This window comes from Carassius carassius, chromosome 33 (assembly GCF_963082965.1).
Source record: "Carassius carassius chromosome 33, fCarCar2.1, whole genome shotgun sequence".
NCBI classification, from domain to species: domain Eukaryota; kingdom Metazoa; phylum Chordata; class Actinopteri; order Cypriniformes; family Cyprinidae; genus Carassius; species Carassius carassius.
In genome coordinates this window covers 29,763,812-29,789,155 of record NC_081787.1, presented here as the reverse complement: position 1 = coordinate 29,789,155, position 25,344 = coordinate 29,763,812, and the positions used below count along the sequence as shown (strand labels likewise).

General features: G+C 40.2%; 1 protein-coding gene across 1 annotated transcript; it reads left to right on the top strand.

Moving 5' to 3' along the window:
- Nucleotides 1–450: 450 nt before the first annotated feature.
- On the top strand, nt 451–1,886 carry LOC132114367 (SH2 domain-containing protein 1A-like). The gene is made up of 3 exons (XM_059522471.1): nt 451–626; nt 924–987; nt 1,604–1,886. The coding sequence occupies exons 1-3, from the start codon at nt 490–492 to the stop codon at nt 1,727–1,729; spliced, it is 327 nt and encodes a 108-aa protein (XP_059378454.1). The 5' UTR covers nt 451–489; the 3' UTR covers nt 1,730–1,886.
- Nucleotides 1,887–25,344: the final 23,458 nt, after the last annotated feature.

The window sequence follows — 25,344 nt, the reverse complement described above, 5'->3', positions numbered from 1 at the left end:
CACTATTATCCCACCTTGTTAATGTGCAATACTATCAAACACACAGAGGAGAGGAAACTTCAACATTCGTCCATCCGAAGGCTTCAATATGTTCCCTAGCCAAAAACAACTGACATCTAGTTCACAGAGCTTCAGATGACGCCTATTATATTTTTGAAAACCTAGGGGAGAATCTTAGGTGAGACCTGTGAAAGCAACTTGAAAGATCAAAAATGTTACATATGAACAATTTCACACACAAAAGGAATGACACCGTTATGCAGCATTGATCAGTAAAACCAAACATCAGCGGTGCGTCCTGACTCCAGATTATCTGAAAATACATTCTCTGATGTTCACCTGACATTGTGCATGCTTTTGCTATTGTTGCAGAAATTGTGCCTTATTTTTTTGAAGTGCTTGTTTCCTGCCTGGTTTCATCATTTCCTGCTTAAGGGACAAATATAACATGCGTGTAGTGATTGCCTGAGAAACAATGCATGCAGCACAATGGAATCTCTGTCTGTGTATCACGGGGCCATCAGCCGAGAGACGTGCGAGATGCGTCTGTGTGAAGCGGGCAAAGACGGCAGCTATTTAATTCGAGACAGTGAGAGTGTTGCTGGCGCATATTGCCTCTGCGTTCTGTAAGTCCTCCACAAATCTCTGCTTTTTCTCATCTAGCCTCAACATGTGTCACTCAGTATATATAGTAATGCTTTTTACAATTACAATGAAATGGCAAATGCCACATTAAATAAAATATGACATTTTGAAGCATAAAAACTGAAAACATTCTTGTAGTCAAATAATCTTTGATTTATTGACAACGTGTGAATGTAGAATCTGTTTTTCGTCAGAGATGCTGGGCTGTGTGTGTGTGTGTGCTGGTCTTGCCCTGACTCTGTGTGTGTTTGCCCTGACTCTGACTCTGTGTGTTTCAGGTGTAATGGTTTCGTCTACACGTACCGGCTCCAGAGAGACGCCGAGGGCTCCTGGGCGGCCGAGGTGAGCCACTAACAGCAGCACACATCAGCATCAAAAACACCCAACACTCCTCAAATCATCCGCTTTCAACATTTGGATTCAGGCAACTATAGGACTAATAACTACGTCATAATAATAATTAGTATTTGTATAATTACGAAATTGTATAGGTGTGTGTTTCCTCATTTGTAAGCTATATTTATATTTTGTAAGTTGAATAAAAGCATCTGGCTCAAACATTTTCTCAGGAAACAGATTCTTGATTTATTTATTATTGTTATTATCATTAATGCTAGTATTAACATTTGTGTTTGTGACAGTACTACTTTTTAACCTTAAAAAGGTGCATCGTTTCAACCCCGTCACATTGAGTCTGAAACACACACGCATTATATAACTGACAAGAAAGAAAGAAAGAAAGGAAAGAAAGAAATAGTAATAGCCCAAGACATTTCTCTTTCAAACACTGTAGAACAGTGCAGAGATATAACTCATCTAACTCAGATATAATAGATATAGATATAATTAACTATGGTACTACAGAAGTGGTTAGAACAATTTTAGTTTATCTGCTCCTTGTAAATAGATTATACTGATGCTGTTGTTGTTTGTTTGTTTATTCGTTTATTGTTTACAGACAGCACCAGGTCAGAATAAGCGCTTGTTCAGAAAAGTGAAGAATTTGATCAGCGCCTTTCAGAAACCGGACCAGGGCATCGCTATCCCCCTCCTGTACCCCGTGACCATCCAGAAGCCCTGCTAGAAGGATCCTCACGACCCCTGACCTCCGAAACTAGCTACACGCATGTGACATTACATCATTATATGATCATACTTTTTTACACATGTGGATTTCTGTACATATAAACTTATTTGTATAAAAGGAAAAACAAAAACCTCATTTTGTAAAGTGTTTTCAATGTGGGAAATTGAGAAAGCTTATATATATATAATTTATATCTATATATAAAAGCGATATATATATATTTTTTTTCAGTGCATTTTAATAAGTCATATCATTTATTATAAGTTAATAACAATAATTCTATTTCAAAACTATTTCAAAAATGTTTCATGGTTCAAGTAGTCTGCTCGAAAGATGGCATTTTGGCTGTAAATATGAAGATATGAAGATTTTTTTAGCTCTGACTGGTTTAAAAAAAAATTGACTACCCTTGACCACACATTACACGAAGATTTTTATTTATTATTCAGTAGTTTGAGAGCGAAAGTTGTGCTCATTACTATAGGTGCCTAATAGTAGAATATTAGAAATGTATTTCAAATAAAAATAATACAAAGACCCTTAAATATTTAAATATAAATACACACACATTACTGAACATAAAATAATTATGAAAGGTATTTTGCAAATAAATTGAATAGGATATTAAAGTGGTTAAACTTAATTTGAAATTTGTATTAAGTTATTAAAGATGAGTAAAGTATATAGAATATGAGTATTGTAAACGAGCCTGACTCTTTAAATCAGTAGTTATTGGTGTTTGCTGATCCGTGCTCCTGTAGAACATCATGCCGATCTTTTCAACATGTTTAATGCTCTATAAAAACTCCTCAATTTCTAAGACAAAGTGTTCCCCTCAAAACAAAACACTTAAGTGGGTGCCATTAACAGTGTGTGCTGGTTCATTGAGAGCCAGTGAACAGATGAGCAGAGTATGTGCAATTTGTGGCTAATAATCACTTTAACATGATGAGTTAGCTCGAGTTGAGCTGAGAGTAGGTGAAAACCTCACTATTAAAGTTCAAATATATATAGTAGCATAAGGGGAAAATTTATATTTTTAGTAGGGCTGGTAATTTAATGCGTTAATTAGATTAATTAATTATGAAGAAAAATAACACGTTAAAATTATAAGCGCATTTGACGCACTTGCCCCGCCCCAGACCTGTGTGGATGATCTTTGAACACGCTTTCATAGTCGACTGATGACTAATATGAGACAGAGCAACAACTGACTGTGTGATGGAGCCTAGAGAATATCCCTAAAGTTCAAGATATGAGGCAAAATGCCCCTGATTGAGACTGTGTCTCATATTTACATCACATAGTTAAGAAATATCACACGAGCTGTAGGCTGAGTGCAAGGCCACACGAGTGCTAATACTCATCTTAAACAACAGTTCATTAAGAAGTTAATATTGTGTTATTTTAGAAACAATGTTGTCTGTTTTGCTCAATTTTGTCAACCAAAATATAAAGAAAAATCAGAACTGTTCACCACCGAGCAACCCACAGCGGTATTTCATTTCTTAATCCACGTTTTGAATGAATTTGGTGAACCATTTGTCTTGTTGAACCATTAACCATAGTTGCTTTGTCTTTGAAGCAGCGCTGCTGTTACCGCGAGAGAGATTCAGAAGCACAAGGAGTCATCTGCTCTCTAAACTCTTGTGGTTTTTTGATGTCACGCACCGATCGGTCTGATGGTGATGATGATGTCACGCACCGATCGGTCTGATGGCGATAGTGATGTCACACACCGATCGGTCTGATGGTGATGTCACGCACCAATCTGTCTGATGGTGATGATGATGTCACGCACCGATCGGTCTGATGGCGATAGTGATGTCACACACCGATCGGTCTGATGGTGATGTCACGCACCAATCTGTCTGATGGAGATGATGATGTCATGCACCGATCGGTCTAATTGTGATGATGATGTCACGCACCGATCCGTCTGATGGAGATGATGATGTCACACACCGATCGGTCTGATGGTGATGATGATGTCACACACCGATCGGTCTGATGGTGATGATGATGTCACGCACCGATCGGTCTGATGGTGATGATGATGTCACGCACCGATCGGTCTAATTGTGATGATGATGTCACGCACCGATCCGTCTGATGGAGATGATGATGTCACACACAGATCGGTTTGATGATGATGATGATGTCACACACCGATCGGTCTGATGGTGATGATGATGTCACGCACCGATCGGTCTAATTGTGATGATGATGTCACGCACCGATCCGTCTGATGGAGATGATGATGTCACACACAGATCGGTTTGATGGTGATGATGATGTCACACACCGATCGGTCTGATGGTGATGATGATGTCACGCACCGATCGGTCTGATGGTGATGATGATGTCACGCACCGATCGGTCTAATTGTGATGATGATGTCACGCACCGATCCGTCTGATGGAGATGATGATGTCACACACAGATCGGTTTGATGATGATGATGATGTCACACACCGATCGGTCTGATGGTGATGATGATGTCACGCACCGATCGGTCTGATGGTGATGATGATGTCACGCACCGATCGGTCTGATGGTGATGATGATGTCACGCACCGATCGGTCTGATGGTGATGATGATGTCACGCACCGATCGGTCTGATGGTGATGATGATGTCACACACCGATCGGTCTGATGGTGATGATGATGTCACACACCGATCGGTCTGATGGTGATGATGATATCACACACCGATCGGTCTGATGGTGATGATGATATCACACACCGATCGGTCTGATGGTGAAGATGATATCACACACCGATCGGTCTGATGGTGAAGATGATGTCACACACCGATCGGTCTGATGGTGATGATGATGTCACACACCGATCGGTCTGATGGTGATGATGATGTCACACACCGATCGGTCTGATGGTGATGGTGATGTCACGCACCGATCGGTCTGATGGTGATGACCCGCTTCAAGTCGAACAAGCCTAACGATTTAATGAACCATTCATAAAGAACCCTTTACTTCACTCCTGAATGAATCAGCCTTTTGAACGAATCAAATGAATGAATAAATGACTCAATGACTTAATCATTAAGACATTTACCACCACCACAGTTTTAGTTTATTATTAAAATATAATTTCCTTGAAGAAATAATTTCACATTTTCATAGTAATAATAATAAAATTAAGAAAATAAATTATAAAATGTATAGTTCACCCAACCAGAAAATACAATTGTGTCATCATTTACACACAAGGTCCAAAAGAGTATATGTAATAAATTGTATCAAACTAAGTATTTCTTGCTGAACCTACTTCTGTTTGATGCTTTGCACAACAATGACTTGAAATGATCTTTCAGAGCAATTTCTCCAAATTTGATGTGCGATTAATTCGATTAATTAATCACCACACCATGTAATTAATTAGATTAATAATTTTAATTGCTTACCAGCCCCTTTTTTTAAGTAATGTACACACGTAATTTATATACATTTATTAACTGCATGATGATTGTATAATTATAATGCAATATTCAATATTCAATATCCTAGAAAAAATGCAGAGTTTTTTTTTATTATTTTTTAATGTACGCTACACTTTCTGCTATTGTAGTGTTCACTTTTGGAAACAAGTCAAACCATAGATGAAGTGTAAAGGTCCACTGAGGCACAGACAAACTCACACAATCAGCCACATCAGAGTGAAACGAAACAGAAAAAAACCACCTCTTTCCTGTTCCTTCCATCGTGTTCTGGCTTTTCTGCTGTGGTTGTTTTACGCCTTAACAAACCTATTTTCCTTTTCAAAAAAATATTTAATCACATTTTCCTAATCCAAAGATGAATTCAGCACAACCCCACCTGTCAGCCACCTACACGCTGTCCTTTCATCTCATACCAGCAGTTTCCCATACGATCAATGAGAGCGCAACTTTGTGTGAGATGAAACGGTTCTGGGATGGAAACTGAAGCATCCAACATCTAAATGAAGCCTCTGGGATGAGTGATGAAACGCCTACCATAACTGTTCAAACATCCTAATGCTCTCAAATATTTTCTGCGTGAGAATCTCCAGGATAACTAAACTGATTTAGAGAAGCACCGGTTTGATGGGGACTTTCCCTGAGATCGGTTACTTGTAAATGACGAGCATTTAAATGTCAAGCAACAAACTAGGTTTTATATAAGCAAAACAATTCCTAATAAATAAATGCATGAATTGTAAAACCAAAACAAGTTTGTGCATTTTCACAAACAATAATAAACTGCCAGACAAACAAAACATGTTATAATATTGATAGCTTGATTGCAATTGGGTCATTCTGAGGAAACAATGCTATTTATGAGCAATGTGTGTTCCCAATTTCACTGACATACATTTACAGCAAACTGCACTAAAATGCATTATTTGCATGATTTGACACTGTAGCCTATACATCAAATATCATGTAATGTATTCAAATATATTCTAATATCTACGTGATCCCCCCCGCATCAAAAAAAAACAAAAAAAAAACACCGTAATGGAGATTCAATCACAAATATATTAACAGTGACAGTCATAAACAGGACTGTCTGGATTATTATTATTTTTTTAATTTAATGTTTGAAACAGCAGGTTATCAACTTATGAATATCAGCTTATGTATATGAAGTGCCACTGAGGCTACATGAAAAAACAAACAAACAAAAAAACGATTCAGAATGGAATGGAAATAATAAAAATGAATTCTTTTATGATTATGATTGAATAATTGTATCTGAAAGTAATTGTTTTGTTTAGCTCATGTTGTTAACTGTCATATTTCGATATGTTATATTAATAGCCTGCGCTAAATGGAATAAGGAAAAGAAGACACGCCTAACTTTCATATCTTTGATGGAAGCTCTCTGTGTTGCGATGGGAGCGGTCAGCTGAGAGAGCATAACATGTTGTAGAGGGAGGACGGCGGATGCTGTAGGATAGGGATCGGTTGAGAGGGCCTGAGTTGCAATTTTGAATGGTTTCAGTGCGTCTTTTAGTTGTTCAACCACAGACCACTCCGAAGTGCCAAGTGGTACATTTTCTTTTCTAAAATGACCGTGGCCACAGCTGCCTGATGTTCGGAGGCACGACAGATCATGTCATACGTCGTGTTCCATCTCGTGACGCAGTCATTTATCAATCTCTCCTTTTTTAGTCCGAGAAGCTCCTGCTTTGCCTCCAACAGGCATCAGTCAGCAGGTTATATGTTCTCCAGAGGTCCAACTTAGTCAAGATGTAAGTGCCTCTTAGATGTTCCAGGGCTGCTAGGACAAGGGCAAGTGGGAAGCGGAACTTTACTGTGATCTTGTATGATGCCTAATAGTTTATGCAAGACCTCAAGCCTTTGTCCATTTTTGCCATGAAGCAGCTGGGGACATGGAGGGACAGTTGTATCCTTGCTGTAAAGCCTCCTGAATATACTCCTCCAAGGTTTCCTGTTTAGGGATGGAGAGTGGGTTCACAGGGCACTGGCTCACCCAGAATGAGGTTAGGGGAACAGTGGTCTGTGTGTGATGGCAGCTGGAAGGCTTGTCTTGGGTAAAACACATCACTGAATGGGACCTAACAGGCTGGTATATCTACAGATTGTTTCTTCACATGACTTTTAATGATTGTGAATAGTACTGGTACAGGAAGAGGACCTTCGTAAAGGCACTCTGGAAAATATCTGTTGCCCAATTTTAGGACTTCTGCTGTGGTCCAGGACGCCACTGGATGCTGTTTGACAATCCAGAGGTGCCCAAGGATGATGTCAGTGGTTGATTTCTCCAAAACCAGGAACCATTCTATGTTCCCAGGATGGAGATTGCCAACTAGAATTTGTAGTGGTCTAGTGGTCCACTGGCAGAAGCTAAAGTGCGTAAACGTATGGCATAATTGTTAATAGAGCTTTTTCCTTATTGCGTATATTATAATAGCTCACCAAAACTGGAATGTCTCACCCTTTTTCCCAAAAACTTCTTGGAAAGTAGGCAGAAATGCATGAAGAGACTGGATGTTTGGGCTGCGTACTTTAGCCTGTATCATTTCATATCAAAGCGCAGAAGAAAGTACGAGCACGCAATGTCCAATTTATGTCATCAGTTAAGTCATCAAGTTATCAAAAAGGCAATTAAAGATGCCTTAAAACTGTGCATGCATATAAGTGTTTGTTATATGAGTTACATTTAAGAATATGTCTCTGAAATGGTTTTTAAGACTGTCCTGGAGCAGCAGTCTTCCTCCTCTAACACACCTGATTCACCTCGTCAGCTCTTTAGCAGAGACTATAAGACCTGAAGTGGGTCAGAGGTAAAGAGCTGTGAAGCGTGTCAGATCCTGATCATGTTCAGCAGCCGCAGCTCTTAAAGCAGCCAAAATAACCTAATAGCCAGCTGCTGTGATGTCTGCTGATCAAAGAACAAAAGAAACAAAAAAGAGGAAACCAATAACTTTAATAGATTTAAGGATTAATCTCTATTTAAATAAGTATTTAGTGTTTGATAACTTTATTCAATTTCTGTCAATTTCCTATTTTCTGAAAGGAAAGGTAGCTAAAACATGACATACATATGAAAAACCTATATAATGGGTTTATGTGAAGATTGTTTTAAGTTCAGTTATATAACTTTTGCTCGCGGTTCCCCAAATGTGGTTGACAAGTACAATGGTCTGTTACCAGTGTCATAAACCCTGTTGCTGTAAAAGCTTGCCTGTAGTCAGCGTAATACACTTAAATTTGTAGACTACGCTGAGTAAGCGTTGACTGCTGAAACCTTATTTGGAAACCATGTCCGTCGACCAGGTAAAGTGGCCCGTCTTACACTATGTTTTACAAATATCATTACATAGATTTATTTATTGTTTCTCCAGAATTGAAAACTCCAATGACACAAGGAATGGTATGTTTGCCTATTTTTGCTTGCATAGTTTGTATGTAGCATTGTTTTAAAAGGGTGTAGTTTGTATAAGAGAATAAAATGTTGTCCGTATAATCATCTAGCCATAATGTCCATAATAGCCTATACATCGGACATTGTCATAAGTATATAAGACTGTAAAGTAACAGAGCCTCTTTACTGGAATAACTGTTCAGACCTGAAGTAGACTGGGGAATTGGTAGACTGGCCACCGAGTGTAAGCCGTCCGATATTGATTCGTATTCAATTACTCTCTCTCTTTCTCTTCTTCACTTCTTCTGGCAAATCCCTTCTTGGTGCTCTACCACTGAAATAATTTGAGAGAAATTATTTTAAGATTGAAAAACTACATAGTGTTGCTATAAATTAGTGTTTAGAACCTCAATTAGAAGTTATTTTTTAAAAATCTAATAAATTAACTCTCAGTTGTACTGTATTGTTGAATGCCTAGTCAGTGATTAAATATTAGGAAACAAAATAATTTCATAGAGACATCAGTAGCATGGGTGTCAGTGATACTTGCCTTCAGTCATTAAAATATAAAAAATATATATTGTCTTTATGTTGTTTCTACATTAATTTGAAGATTTAATGTGAAATAATTTCAATATAAAAGTATATTTAAAAACTTTAATATCACGTTGGATAAATCACAATTAATTTCAGAAAAAAATGTGATTAACTTGTTAATTTTTTTAATTGACAGCACTAATAATAACTATATATATATATATATATATATATATATATATATATATATATATATATGGGTGTGTGTGTGTGTGTGTGTGTGTGTGTGTGTATAATGTGTGTGAATCTATAATAATGGTTTATTTGCACTGTTTGTTGGTTTGTCATATAAATTAGTTATACAGGTGTGGGATGAGACCCTGTATTTTAACACCCCAGTCACACTGCAACCGAGCGATACAGCAGCTTTTTTCAATATAGTTCAAAAGTTCATGAGAGAAGTATGTGAGAAATGTGGGTTTTCCACTGCATGGGATAGCATGGTACGGTTCACTTTTGGGAGTTTTTCCACTGTGCAGTACCTGGTAGGGGTGGGCGATATGACCAAAATCTTATATCTTATATAGATATGAGGAATTTTATATCACAATAACAATATATATCTTGATATAGCTATTTTTTTGTTTGTTTTTTGTTTTTAGAATTTTAATGATATTAATTAAATTCAACTCAATTCAATTCAAGTTTATTTGTATAACTTTTTACAATACAAATCGTTACAAAGCAACTTTACAGAAAATTACGTTTCTACAATATTTAATAGTAGCTTATCAGTGGTGGCTGTAAGTTTGTGCGCGTATGACAGGATTTTCTTTAGAAAAATTAATACAAGACGTAGTCAGCCAGATGATGAACATTATTAACAGCAATTATTATATGATGCAGTCACACTTGTAGCAATATTTGTTAGTTCTGTTGTTGATTCAGGGTTAGCATCATCTGGGGTCCTCTGAGGGTCAGCATCATCTCTTCTCAGGTGTTCTGGATCCAGACTGGAGCTTGTGTAAATCCTAGTTACCACGGGATGAAGATCCAGCAGAAACAGAGAAACAAACAGAGACATCATTAGCATAGCTGCTGATCCAACAAAGTAAAATTAATTAGTTTAACCCAAGCTAAAGAATAAGAATGCACATTTGATCAGATGCAACTGCAGTCACAATTTAAGAGATACATTATTCGAATGCTTGGCGAAAGAGATGTGTTTTTAATCTTGATTTAAACAGAGAGAGTGTGTCTGAACCCCGAACATTATCAGGAAGGCTATTCCAGAGTTTGGGAGCCAAATGTGAAAAAGCTCTACCTCCTGTAGTGGACTTTGCTATCTTAGGAACTACCAAAAGTCCAGCGTTGTGTGACCTTAGGGAGCGTGATGGGTTGTAACGTGGTATAAGGCTAGTTAGGTACGCAGGAGCTAAACCATTTAGGGCCTTATAGGTAAGTAATGATAATTTGTAACTGATAAGAAATTAATAGGTAGCCAGTGCAGAGACTGTAAAATTGGGGTAATACGATCATATTTTCTTGACCTGGTAAGGACTCTAGCCGCTGCATTTTGGACGACCTGTAGCTTGTTTATTGAAGAAGCAGGACAACCACCTAGAAGTGCAATACAATGAATGCATGAACTAGCTTTTCTGCATCAGAAACAGATAACATGTTTCGTAGCTTGGCAATGTTTCTAAGATGGAAGAATGCAGTTTTTGTAACATTGGAAATAGGGTTTAGATGTTTAAGATTTGATACCATAGAATTTTCATAATCCTTGTCACCAATGTCAATATCAAACTAATACAAAAAAATAATAATAATAATAAAAGAATAAACAGTCACTGATGAAATAAGAACAAGAAACTACTTACAAGCAATAGGAGAAAAACTACGATAAATAAGAAATACATTTTGTAAATGAATTAGTCTTCACTGTTTAAGAGTATATACTGTATATATATATATATATATATATATATATATATATATATATATATATATATATATATACGCATAATCATTAGCATTATTTAATTTATTTATTTTCTTCTTATTCTAGTTACAAAAGGGATTTAGTCAAGAACAGTGAGAGATTTTCATGAACAGACGAATATTGGACAGCTTCCCTTTTTAGACTGAAGTCCGGATCCAATATCCTGTTACATATTCGCTTTTCTCACAACTGTTTACGTTCCCTTAAGACCTAAATTACTGTGATTATGAGGATACTTGCATTTGGATGCATATAAGTGTTTATGCAATCGTTCAAAGCCAATAAAGTGGCAAAAATGGCTCTAATAGCAGCTGATGCGTGGCTTACACACACATGGCTCATTCTACAGAAACGTCCACTTTTGGTATGGCAAAATGTCTTAAAATGTATTTATTTTTCTAACATTTAAACTTAGACCACAGTATTAGATTACCTTTTGACTTTATAATTACTGTAACAACCGCACAAAGCACAGGGAAGGCAGAGACCCCCACAATCAGATGGCAGTTTATACACGATTCTTTATTGCTTGTTAAAATATGACATTATCTCATAAAACAGATTACCCCCCTTGTTAGCCAGAATTGGCCCACATACAAAGCAGACGAGCTCACTTCAGGCGAGGAGGATACACAGGAAATCTTCAATTATCAGTTTATGAGTCCATCTACTCAGCTTCTCCAATCTCGGTATTATCTTAAACAGTTACATCGGTCACGAGCTCTCCTAGCCCAAAGTCATATCCCTAGCTGTCTAACACATTTACCCCACCACTGACTGCCTATCTTCACCGCCGGAGATACTAATTATCCCAAGCGGCCGTCTAGCGTTTCCCCATCAGTGAGAGTACAAAACGTACTCATCCTCGAGTTAAGCAGATAAATCATAATCCAACAAACTGGCCGGTACCCTCCTGGCCCGCAACGAACGTCTTTCACCCAATCCGTTCTTTATCCCAGACCGCGACTCACAGGCTATAGATCCAATAGGTACAGCCGCACAGGGGCTGTCACCAGAAAGGTTGCACCCACATCCAATGTAGGGACAGGTAACAGAGTAGAAACAGAAGGCATCACAACATCCAGCCCCGGATCAGGTGGCAGAGCAGAGTCAGGATGCAGTGCAGAATCAGCCATCAGTGCAGGGTCAGGATGCAGCGTACTCTTTTCCCCAGCCAACATTCGATCCCTCTCAACACTCTGCAATTCCGGCCTTTCTGCAAATGAATTAAAAACATATGGCTTAAGACGATTAAAATGCACAACTTGCTCAAGCCCTTTTTCTTTTGGAGCTATTCGATACAAAACGTCCTCAACCCGCTCAATAACAACAAACAGCCCCACAAAATGCCTTTGCAACTTGGGACACAGCCCCTGCTTATGCACCCTATTCTTCACCCACACAAATTCCCCTTCTGTATAAAACTGATGGGAAACTTTTAAATCAAAGCATCGTTTCTGCCGTCCTGATGCTTTCAGTTGACGTGCTTTCACAGCCTCCACTACCGTAGACAAGCTTTCAGCTACTTTCTCCACATAATCATTTGCCGAATCAAAACGTTCCGTCTCCCCCACTCCCAACACAACATCCACAGGCAAAATAATCTCTCTTCCAAACAGGACCTTATATGGTGAAAACCCTGTAGTAGCATGTATACTGCTCCTATAAGCCATCATAACGTATGGCAGGAGCGTGTCCCAATTCAGCTGGATACTATCCACAAACAAAGACAGCATGGAAAGTAAAGTACGGTTAAACCGCTCCACCATCCCATTCGACTGTGGATGATAAGATGTAGTTCTTGTTTTATGCATCTGCAGCAACCCACACAACTCGGTAAATAACTTCGATTCAAAGTTTCGACCTTGATCCGAATGAATACTGCGCGGGACCCCAAATCTACACACCCACTCTTGCACCAAAACTTTAGCTATGGACGCTCTTATTCTTCTCTCCAGTTAAAGGCAAAGGCCCCAAGATGTCTAACGTTACACGTTCAAAAGGCCAAAAGACAAAAGAGGGCTGCAACGGGGCACGAGCATTCAATGCTGCAGATTTACGAGATGCACATTCTGTACATTCCCGAGACCACTTCCTTACATCTTCAAACCACCCACGCCAATAGAACCGGTCCTTCACTTTCGCCTGTAATTTTTGCACTCCTAGATGACCCCCGTAGCAGAATTATGCAACATTTTCAAAACCTCTGGAACCATCACCTTCGGAAGGACCACCTGACTTTTTAATGCAGCATCTGTCTTAAGAGGCGGTTTACACACTAACCGCCCTTGCTCAAACTCCAACTGATCCCACACGGGCAAAAACCCTCTCACTTCCACTTTTGTCTGTGCTTCAGCACGGCCCTCCTCCCCCGGCGACCACAGCTGTTCTACAAGCTGTAAAACAGCATCCTTCTTCTGCGCCCCCACCAACTCATCCTCAATCTCCGAAAGAGCCATTGCACATACAGCACACACAGAAGCACTAACCTCCTGACGTGGATCTGAAAAATCTTCACACTTGGCACCAAATGATGGCAAGCGTGATAGCGCATCCGCATTATCATGCTTTTTCCCGGGGCAGTGCACAATCTTATATTGAAAACTGGCCAACTGTTCCACCCATCTGGCCAGCTGTCCTTCCATCCCCTGAAAATTATGAAGCCACCTTAAGGAGCTATGGTCAGTACGCAATATAAATTCTTTCCCAAGCAAATAATGCTTGAAGTATTTAGTAAATACCACCAAACTAAGCAACTCCTTTTTCGTGGTGGCATACCTGCGCTCCTGTTTCGTTAAAGCTCGACTAGCATACGCCACAACCCGCTCCAAGCCATCGACCTCTTGTGACAAAACTGCACCGATGCCCACGTCACTCGCATCAGTGTCTAAAATGAATGCCTTGTGCGGGTCGGGATACGCGAGGACTGGAGTTGTCACAAGGGCTGTTTTAAGCTGTAAAAACGCCTGCTGGCACTCACCATCCCATTTGAATTTCAGACCTTTCTCCGTGAGACGATGTAATGGTCGCGCAATTTCAGCAAACCTCTCTATAAATCGCTGATAATAAGATGCCAACCCCACAAAACTCCGAACTTCAGTTTGATTTTTCGGTACAGGCCATTGTCTCACCGTATCTATTTTAACTTGGTCTAATTATCCCAAGCGGCCGTCTAGCGTTTCCCCATCAGTGAGAGTACAAAACGTACTCATCCTCGAGTTAAGCAGATAAATCATAATCCAACAAACTGGCCGGTACCCTCCTGGCCCGCAACGAACGTCTTTCACCCAATCCGTTCTTTATCCCAGACCGCGACTCACAGGCTATAGATCCAATAGGTACAGCCGCACAGGGGCTGTCACCAGAAAGGGTTGCACCCACATCCAATGTAGGGACAGGTAACAGAGTAGAAACAGAAGGCATCACAACATCCAGCCCCGGATCAGGTGGCAGAGCAGAGTCAGGATGCAGTGCAGAATCAGCCATCAGTGCAGGGTCAGGATGCAGCGTACTCTTTTCCCCAGCCAACATTCGATCCCTCTCAACACTCTGCAATTCCGGCCTTCCTGCAAATGAATTAAAAACATATGGCTTAAGACGATTAAAATGCACAACTTGCTCAAGCCCTTTTTCTTTTGGAGCTATTCGATACAAAACGTCCTCAACCCGCTCAATAACAACAAACAGCCCCACAAAATGCCTTTGCAACTTGGGACACAGCCCCTGCTTATGCACCCTATTCTTCACCCACACAAATTCCCCTTCTGTATAAAACTGATGGGAAACTTTTAAATCAAAGCATCGTTTCTGCCGTCCTGATGCTTTCAGTTGACGTGCTTTCACAGCCTCCACTACCGTAGACAAGCTTTCAGCTACTTTCTCCACATAATCATTTGCCGAATCAAAACGTTCCGTCTCCCCCACTCCCAACACAACATCCACAGGCAAAATAATCTCTCTTCCAAACAGGACCTTATATGGTGAAAACCCTGTAGTAGCATGTATACTGCTCCTATAAGCCATCATAACGTATGGCAGGAGCGTGTCCCAATTCAGCTGGATACTATCCACAAACAAAGACAGCATGGAAAGTAAAGTACGGTTAAACCGCTCCACCATCCCATTCGACTGTGGATGATAAGATGTAGTTCTTGTTTTATGCATCTGCAGCAACCCACACAACTCGGTAAATAACTTCGATTCAAAGTTTCGACCTTGATCCGAATGAATACTGCGCGGGACCCCAAATCTACACACCCACTCTTGCACCAAAACTTTAGCTATGGACGCTCTTATTCTTCTCTCCAGTTAAAGGCAAAGGCCCCAAGATGTCTAACGTTACACGTTCAAAAGGCCAAAAGACAAAAGAGGGCTGCAACGGGGCACGAGCATTCAATGCTGCAGATTTACGAGATGCACATTCTGTACATTCCCGAGACCACTTCCTTACATCTTCAAACCACCCAGGCCAATAGAACCGGTCCTTCACTTTCGCCTGTAATTTTTGCACTCCTAGATGACCCCCGTAGCAGAATTATGCAACATTTTCAAAACCTCTGGAACCATCACCTTCGGAAGGACCACCTGACTTTTTAATGCAGCATCTGTCTTAAGAGGCGGTTTACACACTAACCGCCCTTGCTCAAACTCCAACTGATCCCACACGGGCAAAAACCCTCTCACTTCCACTTTTGTCTGTGCTTCAGCACGGCCCTCCTCCCCCGGCGACCACAGCTGTTCTACAAGCTGTAAAACAGCATCCTTCTTCTGCGCCCCCACCAACTCATCCTCAATCTCCGAAAGAGCCATTGCACATACAGCACACACAGAAGCACTAACCTCCTGACGTGGATCTGAAAAATCTTCACACTTGGCACCAAATGATGGCAAGCGTGATAGCGCATCCGCATTATCATGCTTTTTCCCGGGGCAGTGCACAATCTTATATTGAAAACTGGCCAACTGTTCCACCCATCTGGCCAGCTGTCCTTCCATCCCCTGAAAATTATGAAGCCACCTTAAGGAGCTATGGTCAGTACGCAATATAAATTCTTTCCCAAGCAAATAATGCTTGAAGTATTTAGTAAATACCACCAAACTAAGCAACTCCTTTTTCGTGGTGGCATACCTGCGTTCCTGTTTCGTTAAAGCTCGACTAGCATACGCCACAACCCGCTCCAAGCCATCGACCTCTTGTGACAAAACTGCACCGATGCCCACGTCACTCGCATCAGTGTCTAAAATGAATGCCTTGTGCGGGTCGGGATACGCGAGGACTGGAGTTGTCACAAGGGCTGTTTTAAGCTGTAAAAACGCCTGCTGGCACTCACCATCCCATTTGAATTTTAGACCTTTCTCCGTGAGACGATGTAATGGTCGCGCAATTTCAGCAAACCTCTCTATAAATCGCTGATAATAAGATGCCAACCCCACAAAACTCCGAACTTCAGTTTGATTTTTCTGTACAGGCCATTGTCTCACCGTATCTATTTTAACTTGGTCTGCTCTGATTCCATCAGCAGATATAATGTGCCCCAAATAACGGACCTGAGTGGCAAACAATGTACATTTAGAGGGTTTAACATTCAGATTCGCATGCCGTAATTTACCGAGGACCTCATCCAGCCGTTGCAGATGTTCCCCAAATGTTCTCCCAAAAACAATAATATCATCTAAAATAAACAAGACAAGTAGTCCACTGTAAATCCGCCAACACCAAGTCCATAAGGCGCTGAAATGTACTCGGTGCGTTGCACAAACCGAAACTTAAAACGTTGAATTCAAATAGCCCCTGTCGTGTTACAAAAGCGGTTTTATGCTTATCTCTAGGGTCCACCTCGACCTGCCAGTATCCACTGGCCAGGTCAAGAGTGGAAAACCACCGGGCATGGGCAAGGCTGTCCAATGCATCATCAATACGCGGTAGGGGATACGCATCCTTCCGTGTTACATCATTCAGCCGCCTATAATCCACGCAAAATCAAAGGGTCCCATCCTTCTTTCGTACAGGGACCACAGGCGCGCCCCACGTGCTACACGACGGCTGTACAATTCCATTTGCCTGCACACCCTTAATATGCTCCATCACCTCATCTTGCAGATGAAGGGGAACACGGCGCGGAGGTAATTTAATAGGTTTGGCATCCCCCGTCTCCATCTGATGCGTTATTAATTGCGTCCACCCTAAATCTGCATCACTCACGCTAAAAACTGACAAATTCTTACACAATAACTCACGCACCGCACGCGTTTCAGCCTCCCCAAAGCCTTTTTCGTGTAATTTTAGCTGATCTATAAACAAATCCACAGAGAATGTAGGCCTCTTACCCATAGCCATGTCTCCTCCCTCTACCACAACATCAAAAAATAACTTACCCACTTTCATCCCACACTTTAAAATATGGGTGTCATCAGTGACATTAATTACACGAATGGGCAGAATACCCTGCTCCACTCGACACACTACCCTTGCCAACAAAAGGTCGCAATGGTTATAAAGGGAGGAAGACGGTTCTAACATGCCCTGCAAACTATCAGATACCCCCTCCACTGCCCCTTTAATCAAGACTTCACTACGAGGTGGAACAGATGTATCAACGTGCACAATCACATCACAGGGCTGCATACCATTATTCTTGCCAAACAAGAGGGGAATCTGTTTTCCCATCAACCGACAGCTCTTTTGATCGAGATTAATAATAACGCCATATTTTAGCAAAAAATCAGAGCCCAACAAAATCTCCTGAGGGTCCAAATCTGCCACAAGAAACTCTGTGATGACAGTTAGTGAATCAAATTGGCATACTGTTTGCCAGCGACCCAAAATCGGCATCCTCCCCCCATTGGCCACTCTAACCACGCCCTCATGATGTTCAAGCTGAGCCCCACCATTCGTAATAGTAAGCCACCTCTGTTTCGGTATTACTGAGACTTGAGCACCTGTATCAACCAAAAGTTTAACGTCACACCCACCTAACTTAGCAGCAAGGTAAATCCCAGGATTGCCTTGAACTGATGAGGCCAACTGAAAAAAATTATCTTGCATTGGGGCAGGCATTCTGCCTATGATGCCGGCCCCCTCTCGTTTCCCTGCACATAAGGGCAGTCTCTCCTAATATGGTGATTACAACCACATTCCCAACAACCGCCTCCAACCGGTTGCACCTGTCGTTTCCAAACCCCACTTATAGTTGACGGTTCAACAATGCTATTCTTTAAAAATGTGGGAACTGCCTCACAAAGTTGTTGTACAAATTTTTGCAATGTCTGAACTTCCTTACGAAGCGCATCCACCACCTCCGTCAGCGAATCTACCTTACTTTCTGCTGAACAAGTTCGAATTCACTTGCAATATTAATTGCTTCTTCTAAAGTAATAGGTTTAAGATTATGTAATTGAATACGAGTCTCCCCTTTTCCCACATGTGCAATAAAGTGATCTCTAGCCAATAAATCCTGTGTATCTGCACCTACTGAAGAATACGCCTTAGTCACCAACCTCCGCAGCGCATTACCAAACTCACGTAAAGTCTCGTTCGGTATGCGCTTGCGTGATGAGAAACTAACGCGATTCCATTCTGTGGTTTCACATGGTTCAAAACATTTACCTAAAGCATCTTTCAATAAAACATAACTGCGCTTGGCTTCCACCGAAAGACCACAATAGATATCTCGAGCTCGCCCCAATAATAAGAGTGACATAAATTTCAATTTAATTCCATCATTCCAATTATATCCCACCGCTGCCACCAGTGTAACAAACGCACAAAGGACAGGGAAGGCAGAGACCCGCACAATCAGATAGCAGTTTATACACGATTCTTTATTGCTTGTTAAAATATGACATTATCTCATAAAACAGATTACCCCCCTTGTTAGCCAGAATTGGCCCACATACAAAGCGGACGAGCTCACGTCAGGCGAGGAGGATACACAGGAAATCTCCAATTATCAGTTTATGAGTCCATCTACTCAGCTTCTCCAATCTCGGTATTATCTTAAACAGTTACATCGGTCACGAGCTCTCCTAGCCCAAAGTCATATCCCTAGCTGTCTAACACATTTACCCCACCACTGACTGCCTATCTTCACCGCCGGAGATACTAATTATCCCAAGCGGCCGTCTAGCGTTTCCCCATCAGTGAGAGCTCGCGGAATCTCTCTCTCGAATAGTACTCAACCCATCCTTAAATAATCATCATCTCCTCCCACATCAGCTGTACACTTTAATTTAATTAAGCCACAACAATTCATTCAAATTAAGGGGCGTGTACATTAATAACACCTAAATTCCAATTATTTCCTTCCATTTAAATTACATCTTAATTATTTTTATATTTCGCTTTTTTGTGCAATTATTTCAAGACACATGAACCATTTTTTGTCACTGGTGTTACCTTCTTTATCAATATAAAAAATATTTTTTTCAGTACATGTAGTCAGAGTTACAGAAAAATAATGAAAACACAAGAAATAAGGAGATTATGTTTTATTTAATTTGAAAGAAATAAACAGTACAGTAACACAGTGAATCACCAGTGATATATATGATATTGATCTTCACCCGTAAGGATGGTACAGTAACACCAGTGACAATTTTTATGAAAAAAGCATTTTACAAAATGTCTGCTGTAAGGTATCGAACCATATGCTGTCAATCATTGCATACTCACTAAATTAAGTAGTTTAATATATTTTTATAATAGTTTTTTTTTTTTTTTTTTTTACAATTCCCTACACAGTAAAAAACGTTGGGTTACATATATTGGGTCAATGTGTTGGGTTATCTTAAAATTTGTTGGGTCATTTTTTTTTTCATCGTTGGGTTATTTTTAGTTATAACCCAACTGTTGGGTTAAATATGTTTCCCGCTTCACTCCGGTTCAAATTTTAACAGTCCAGTCAGCGACTCAGCACGGACATCAGCGGCAGCCTGCATGATTATGAAAGGTAAGTAACTGTTAATATAATCGTATGATGTATATAACTGTTATAACATTAAGTAATGTGTCTTTTTTATACGTTAAAAAAGTTTTAATTCCCTTTAGTCCGTTTGTTTCCCCCAGAGAATCAGATCGATTGTAAATGAATGCTATTCCTGTTTGTTCGCTAGCATCAATACATTAAAAGATTAGCTGCAAAACTTTTTAGACAAGTATTACTTAAAGTTAATAAAAATGTCTGGTGAAATGTGAAAGTTTGACGAAATCATTAGAATTAAGCTAGAAAAGCCTCACGGAACATTTATCGGATCGGACCAGTGAAAGAATTTGCTCGAGCTGAGCTCACACACATCAGTCATGCAACAGAGAACAGACTCCGTGAGAATTGTTTGAATGAACCTGCAATTTTCTGTTATAAAAGTTCAAAACACAGACGAAAGAAAAGCGCGCAGTCGTGAGGCAATCGTGTATACCAGTGGCCCAAATTTACATAACGTTACTCCTACAACCAACCTTTAAAGGCCGTGTTGCAGGGTTAATTTTTTAACGAATTTGTGCAATTTGCTTTTTGGTAATAAACATTTAAACTGTTATCCATTGTATTTTATGTTGTTGGGTATCACAAAACGGAATATAATACGAAAAAGTAGGTACTATCTTACAGTAGTCTCCTTTCCCCCACAATGCATTGCATCACGTCACGTTGGGGAGAGAATTTACCAAAGCTGCCTTGGGAGCATTGAGAGTGACTAGAGAGACGAGAGTATTCAGATAGCGCTGATTATAGATAAATACATACATATATATATATATATATATATATATATATAGATATATAGATAGACAGACAGATAGATAGATATCGACCAACAGCGACCCAAACGCACTCACTTCGCTACAGCACAAGCTTTTCAGCGCAGTTTCCATGGGACAGCACCGGCCACACAAGCACCTGCCAAACACAGCAACAGACACGCGGCTACGTTTGCATTTTCACCGGAGAAAGAGATAAACGCTTAGAAACGCCCATATAGCTAGCATGATGACTTCTATTTCTAGATGACAAAGACAAAGTTTACCAGTTCTACAACACTATGACAAAGGTTACCGGTACTTATCTGAACTAACGTCATGATCACTGTTTGGCGTAACTTGCCTGGAACGGTACAAAGTCGTTAGTCGTGGTATGAAATAGTGATTACGAGCTCAAAAACCTTCCTGGAATGCAGCATCAGAACTATAGCAACTGACTGGGATGAGGAAGAGGTGGCAAGGGCCAACATGTATGATGGCCCACAGCCATGTAATTTCGAAACAGCCAGACGTGAGAGGGCAAATGAGGAATTGCCAAGAACTGATGTCCGTCAAAGCCAATTAAATGCATGGTCTGAGGAGAATGAGAGAAGAGTTGGTGAAGTGTCCTCGTGAGTTGCTATCATTTAGCATCGCAGCAATGAGCACTGGAGTTAGTCTACGAGCAGCAGTGCACAATAATAATAATAATAATTCATTACATTTATATAGCGCTTTTCTAGGCACTCAAAGCGCTTACATTGTCAGGGGGTATCTCCTCATCCACCACCAGTGTGCAGCATCCACCTGGATGATGATGCGACGGCAGCCATAGTGCGCCAGAACGCCGAGGTCACACCTCTACTCTTTTCAAAAGAAATCCTGGGAATTTTACTGACCACAGAGAGTCAGGACCTCGGTTTAACGTCTCATCTGAAGGGCGGTGCTTATTGACAGTATAGTGTCCCCATCACTACACTGGGTCAGTGGGACCCACACAGACCACAGGGTGAGCACCCCCTGCTGACCTCACTAGCACCTCTTCCAGCAGCAACCTAGTTTTCTCAGGAGGTCTCCCATCCAGGTACTGACCAGGCTCAGCCCTGCTTAGCTTCAGTGGGAAACCGGTCTTGGGCTCCAGGGTGATATGGCTGCCGACAATACAACACTTCCTCATCCCAGTCAGTTGCTATAGTTCTGATGCTGCGTTCCAGGAAGGTTTTTGAGCTCGTAATCACTATTTCATACCACGACTAACGGCTTTGTACCGTTCCAGGCAAGTTACGCCAAACTTTCTGAGCGCAAGGAATTGTAACTAGATTATTTATTTTATTGCAACGTTACATTGACCTAAAATTGTTTTTTTCAACATGTACCACTTGCATAAACACTTGCATAAACACTGCATCCTTAAGCAGTATTATTCGTAGGGGCTGCCATCGTTGTTTCGCGTGCTGTGTGACGTCGGAACTCGGAGTACATCGATCTAGTACGAGACACAAGTTCACGGGTGGGAAGTCACGGGTTTGACTGCCGTTCCAGTGCACTTTCACGGGTTTAAGGTTGGAAAAACACGGGTTACGGGTTGCCATTTTAAAAATGAATTACCCTATAAATACAGCAATTTCTCTTATGAAGCTAGATTGATTGACATGTTTTTTAAATGTGTTGTACTAAATGTGTTTATACTTACTGTATGTTTTAAACAATGGACTTTTTCGTGAAGGAAAAATTGCAACAATAGAATTTCTGCCTGTTAATTGAAACATTTCAAGCTAAGTAACCTATTTAAATTAATGATACATAAGTTTTAAATTTTACTTAGACCTATGACTTCCAAAAATTATGAAAAAAGACAAATAAGGTGAAATGATAAGTGTACTGCCGCATTCCGTCCAACAAAGCTTCCTTTCATTTACAGTGTACTTTTGTTCCTCCCTACAAGTCCAAATCAGTTTAAGGGTAAAGGGTGGTAAAATTTACTCACATTAGCCGCAAATATTGCCACAAATTTTCTGGAGGGAGTGAAAACTGGATTAGTCTGTCTCTTAGTGGGTTGGGTTGAAATAACCCACAGATGGGAAGGTGCTATACCAACCCATAGTTGGGTTACAGGTTGGGTTATTTTTTTTAGTTTAGTGTGTAACAATAAATAGCTCATACCAGTGAAGTCAACTAAAAGCTTCATGTGAAATCGTGAGTTAAATGAGAAATTTTCTGATAATTGAAAAGAAACTGTGGACTTAACATGGGCTTTTCTCATAGATCTTTATAAAATAGGAAGGAGGAAGTCAAGTGATGTCATCAGTCTGATTTTTATTACAAAATTTAAAAAAGTTTTTTTTTTTTTTTTCAAACGGTAACACCAGTGACACGAATCCTGGGGACCACTGTTTTCATTGTTTATATTTTTATGATATCTATTGAGCATTTTATTTTATTATGCCATTTGTATCATATATTTGATAGTTATGAATACATTTTTGTAATTTAAATGATAGAAAACCTTGATTTTGACTGCAAAATAAAGCACTTTCCCTCTGTACAATGGCTGTGGGGACGTTTTGTGGTTCTTGGAATTCTTTGTAATTAATTAAAAACAAATATTGCCACATTTATGGTGCAAGAACATCTAATTGTTCAAATAACACATTGTTTTATTTTAAAATATAAAAAAATTATGTTTCTGTAGAATGACCCACATATAGCTCTATTGTTTGTTTCAACAGCCTAAAATCAGTTGTTTTAAACTGCAGTGCTTAAAAACGCATGCAAACATTAATTTTTCGAGACCACCCGCACAGCAATGTGACGTGAGTGCGCATGCTGTTAAACACGTGTCTGTCTGAATCACCGTGACTGCCGTCATTCAAATAATGAAATTTCGTCCATCTGATTTATATCGTCATATCGCCCAGCTCTGGTACCTGGTACCTAGTACTTTAGTACCACTTCGGTTGAGATTCCAAGTGAACCGTACCAGAACATGACGTGTAAACTCTGCTGATCACGGATTGGACAGAGAGAACCATCACTACCTGCATCAATGAACTAACAACACAAACACAACAGAACCGCTAGATTTAAACCAGCACAGCCAGCGATAATAGTGGGAGCAGATACCGCGAGAGCTTGATGGGGCGACGTGGAGTCGTGGCAGTAGAGACAGCGCAACTATAACGACGTGAATAATCCCGCCCACTATAAAGCAGTCCTAAACTACAGTGGAAACACAAACAGAGCCGAGCCGAGTCTTACCACACAGTGGATAAGCACTAAACGATTCTCCGATGGGTATTGTAGCTTTTAAACCAGGAATTGCACTCTTAAACATTCATTTTGAAACTTTTAACATTTACAAAAAAACAGAGACCTCGACAGAAAACCATCAATTAATGCCCTCAGAACTCAGGTCTAAGTTTATAGGTCATTGTTAATACAGTATACATCTAATTTCCTGAGAAAACCATTAACCATTATTATAACTATAATTATAACTTTTTTATTTCCTCTGTTTTGTTTATATATACATCTCTTTTTTTAACTGTATTTGCTCTAGTCAGAAGGTCTGGAGTACTGTATAATATTGCACCAAACTGGCAAATCCACGTTTCTAAAGTGCCTGAGAGTCTTCATGCATGCTTTATGTGCCATCGTATCCTCACAACCACACTTACTTCTAACTTTTAATAAGAAATTGTAGTACATTGGACCACAGATCATTTAGACCACAAAACAGTGCATTTGATGAATTAACGTGCATTGTTCTGAAGACATCAACTGAAAGTAAAACCTAGAGACACATGTAGTCACTTGTGTGTGGTGATCTGTGGTTCAGGTGCTGGTGATGCAACACTTCAGAGGACTGAGGGTGTGAAGTGTTGTGTGTGTCTCTGTCTGCACCTGCGGCAAACACACACACACTCCGCTAGCTCCCGCCTCTCTGTCTCTCTCTCCACTCATGAGGTTTGGACTATTAACACTATGCAACACAATGTAGCACTTGTGCACTGCAGGGCTGATTGTCCACATGACACATATGATGCTGCTAGCACAGGTCGTGTGGAAAGATCCGTCGACGCAAACATGGTACGTGTTTTGTGTCTCTTCTGCAAAAAATGTGGTTGAACCGTAAACATCTGTGGCTGCAGCTCCCTGTCTCTATCTGATGTGTGCAGAAGTCAACCGTTATAGTGTTTTCTCACCATCAGTCATTCAGCTTCCTATGTACGATTTGGTTGTAAATCTCAAATGAAAGGCTGGAAGTATTGGGTTGCGTGCCAATTGAAAAACAGTTTGTGCACACTCACTTTGAGAAGTTGAGCTCTTCGCACCTTTGCAAAATCTTCCCACAGTTTGGGGTGTTGCATTTTTCTTTTCAGTATCTGAAATCTACCACCATTTTTTTTTTTTACTTTCATAAACTGAAACATGATGTTTTCATCCCATCAGTGACATTTA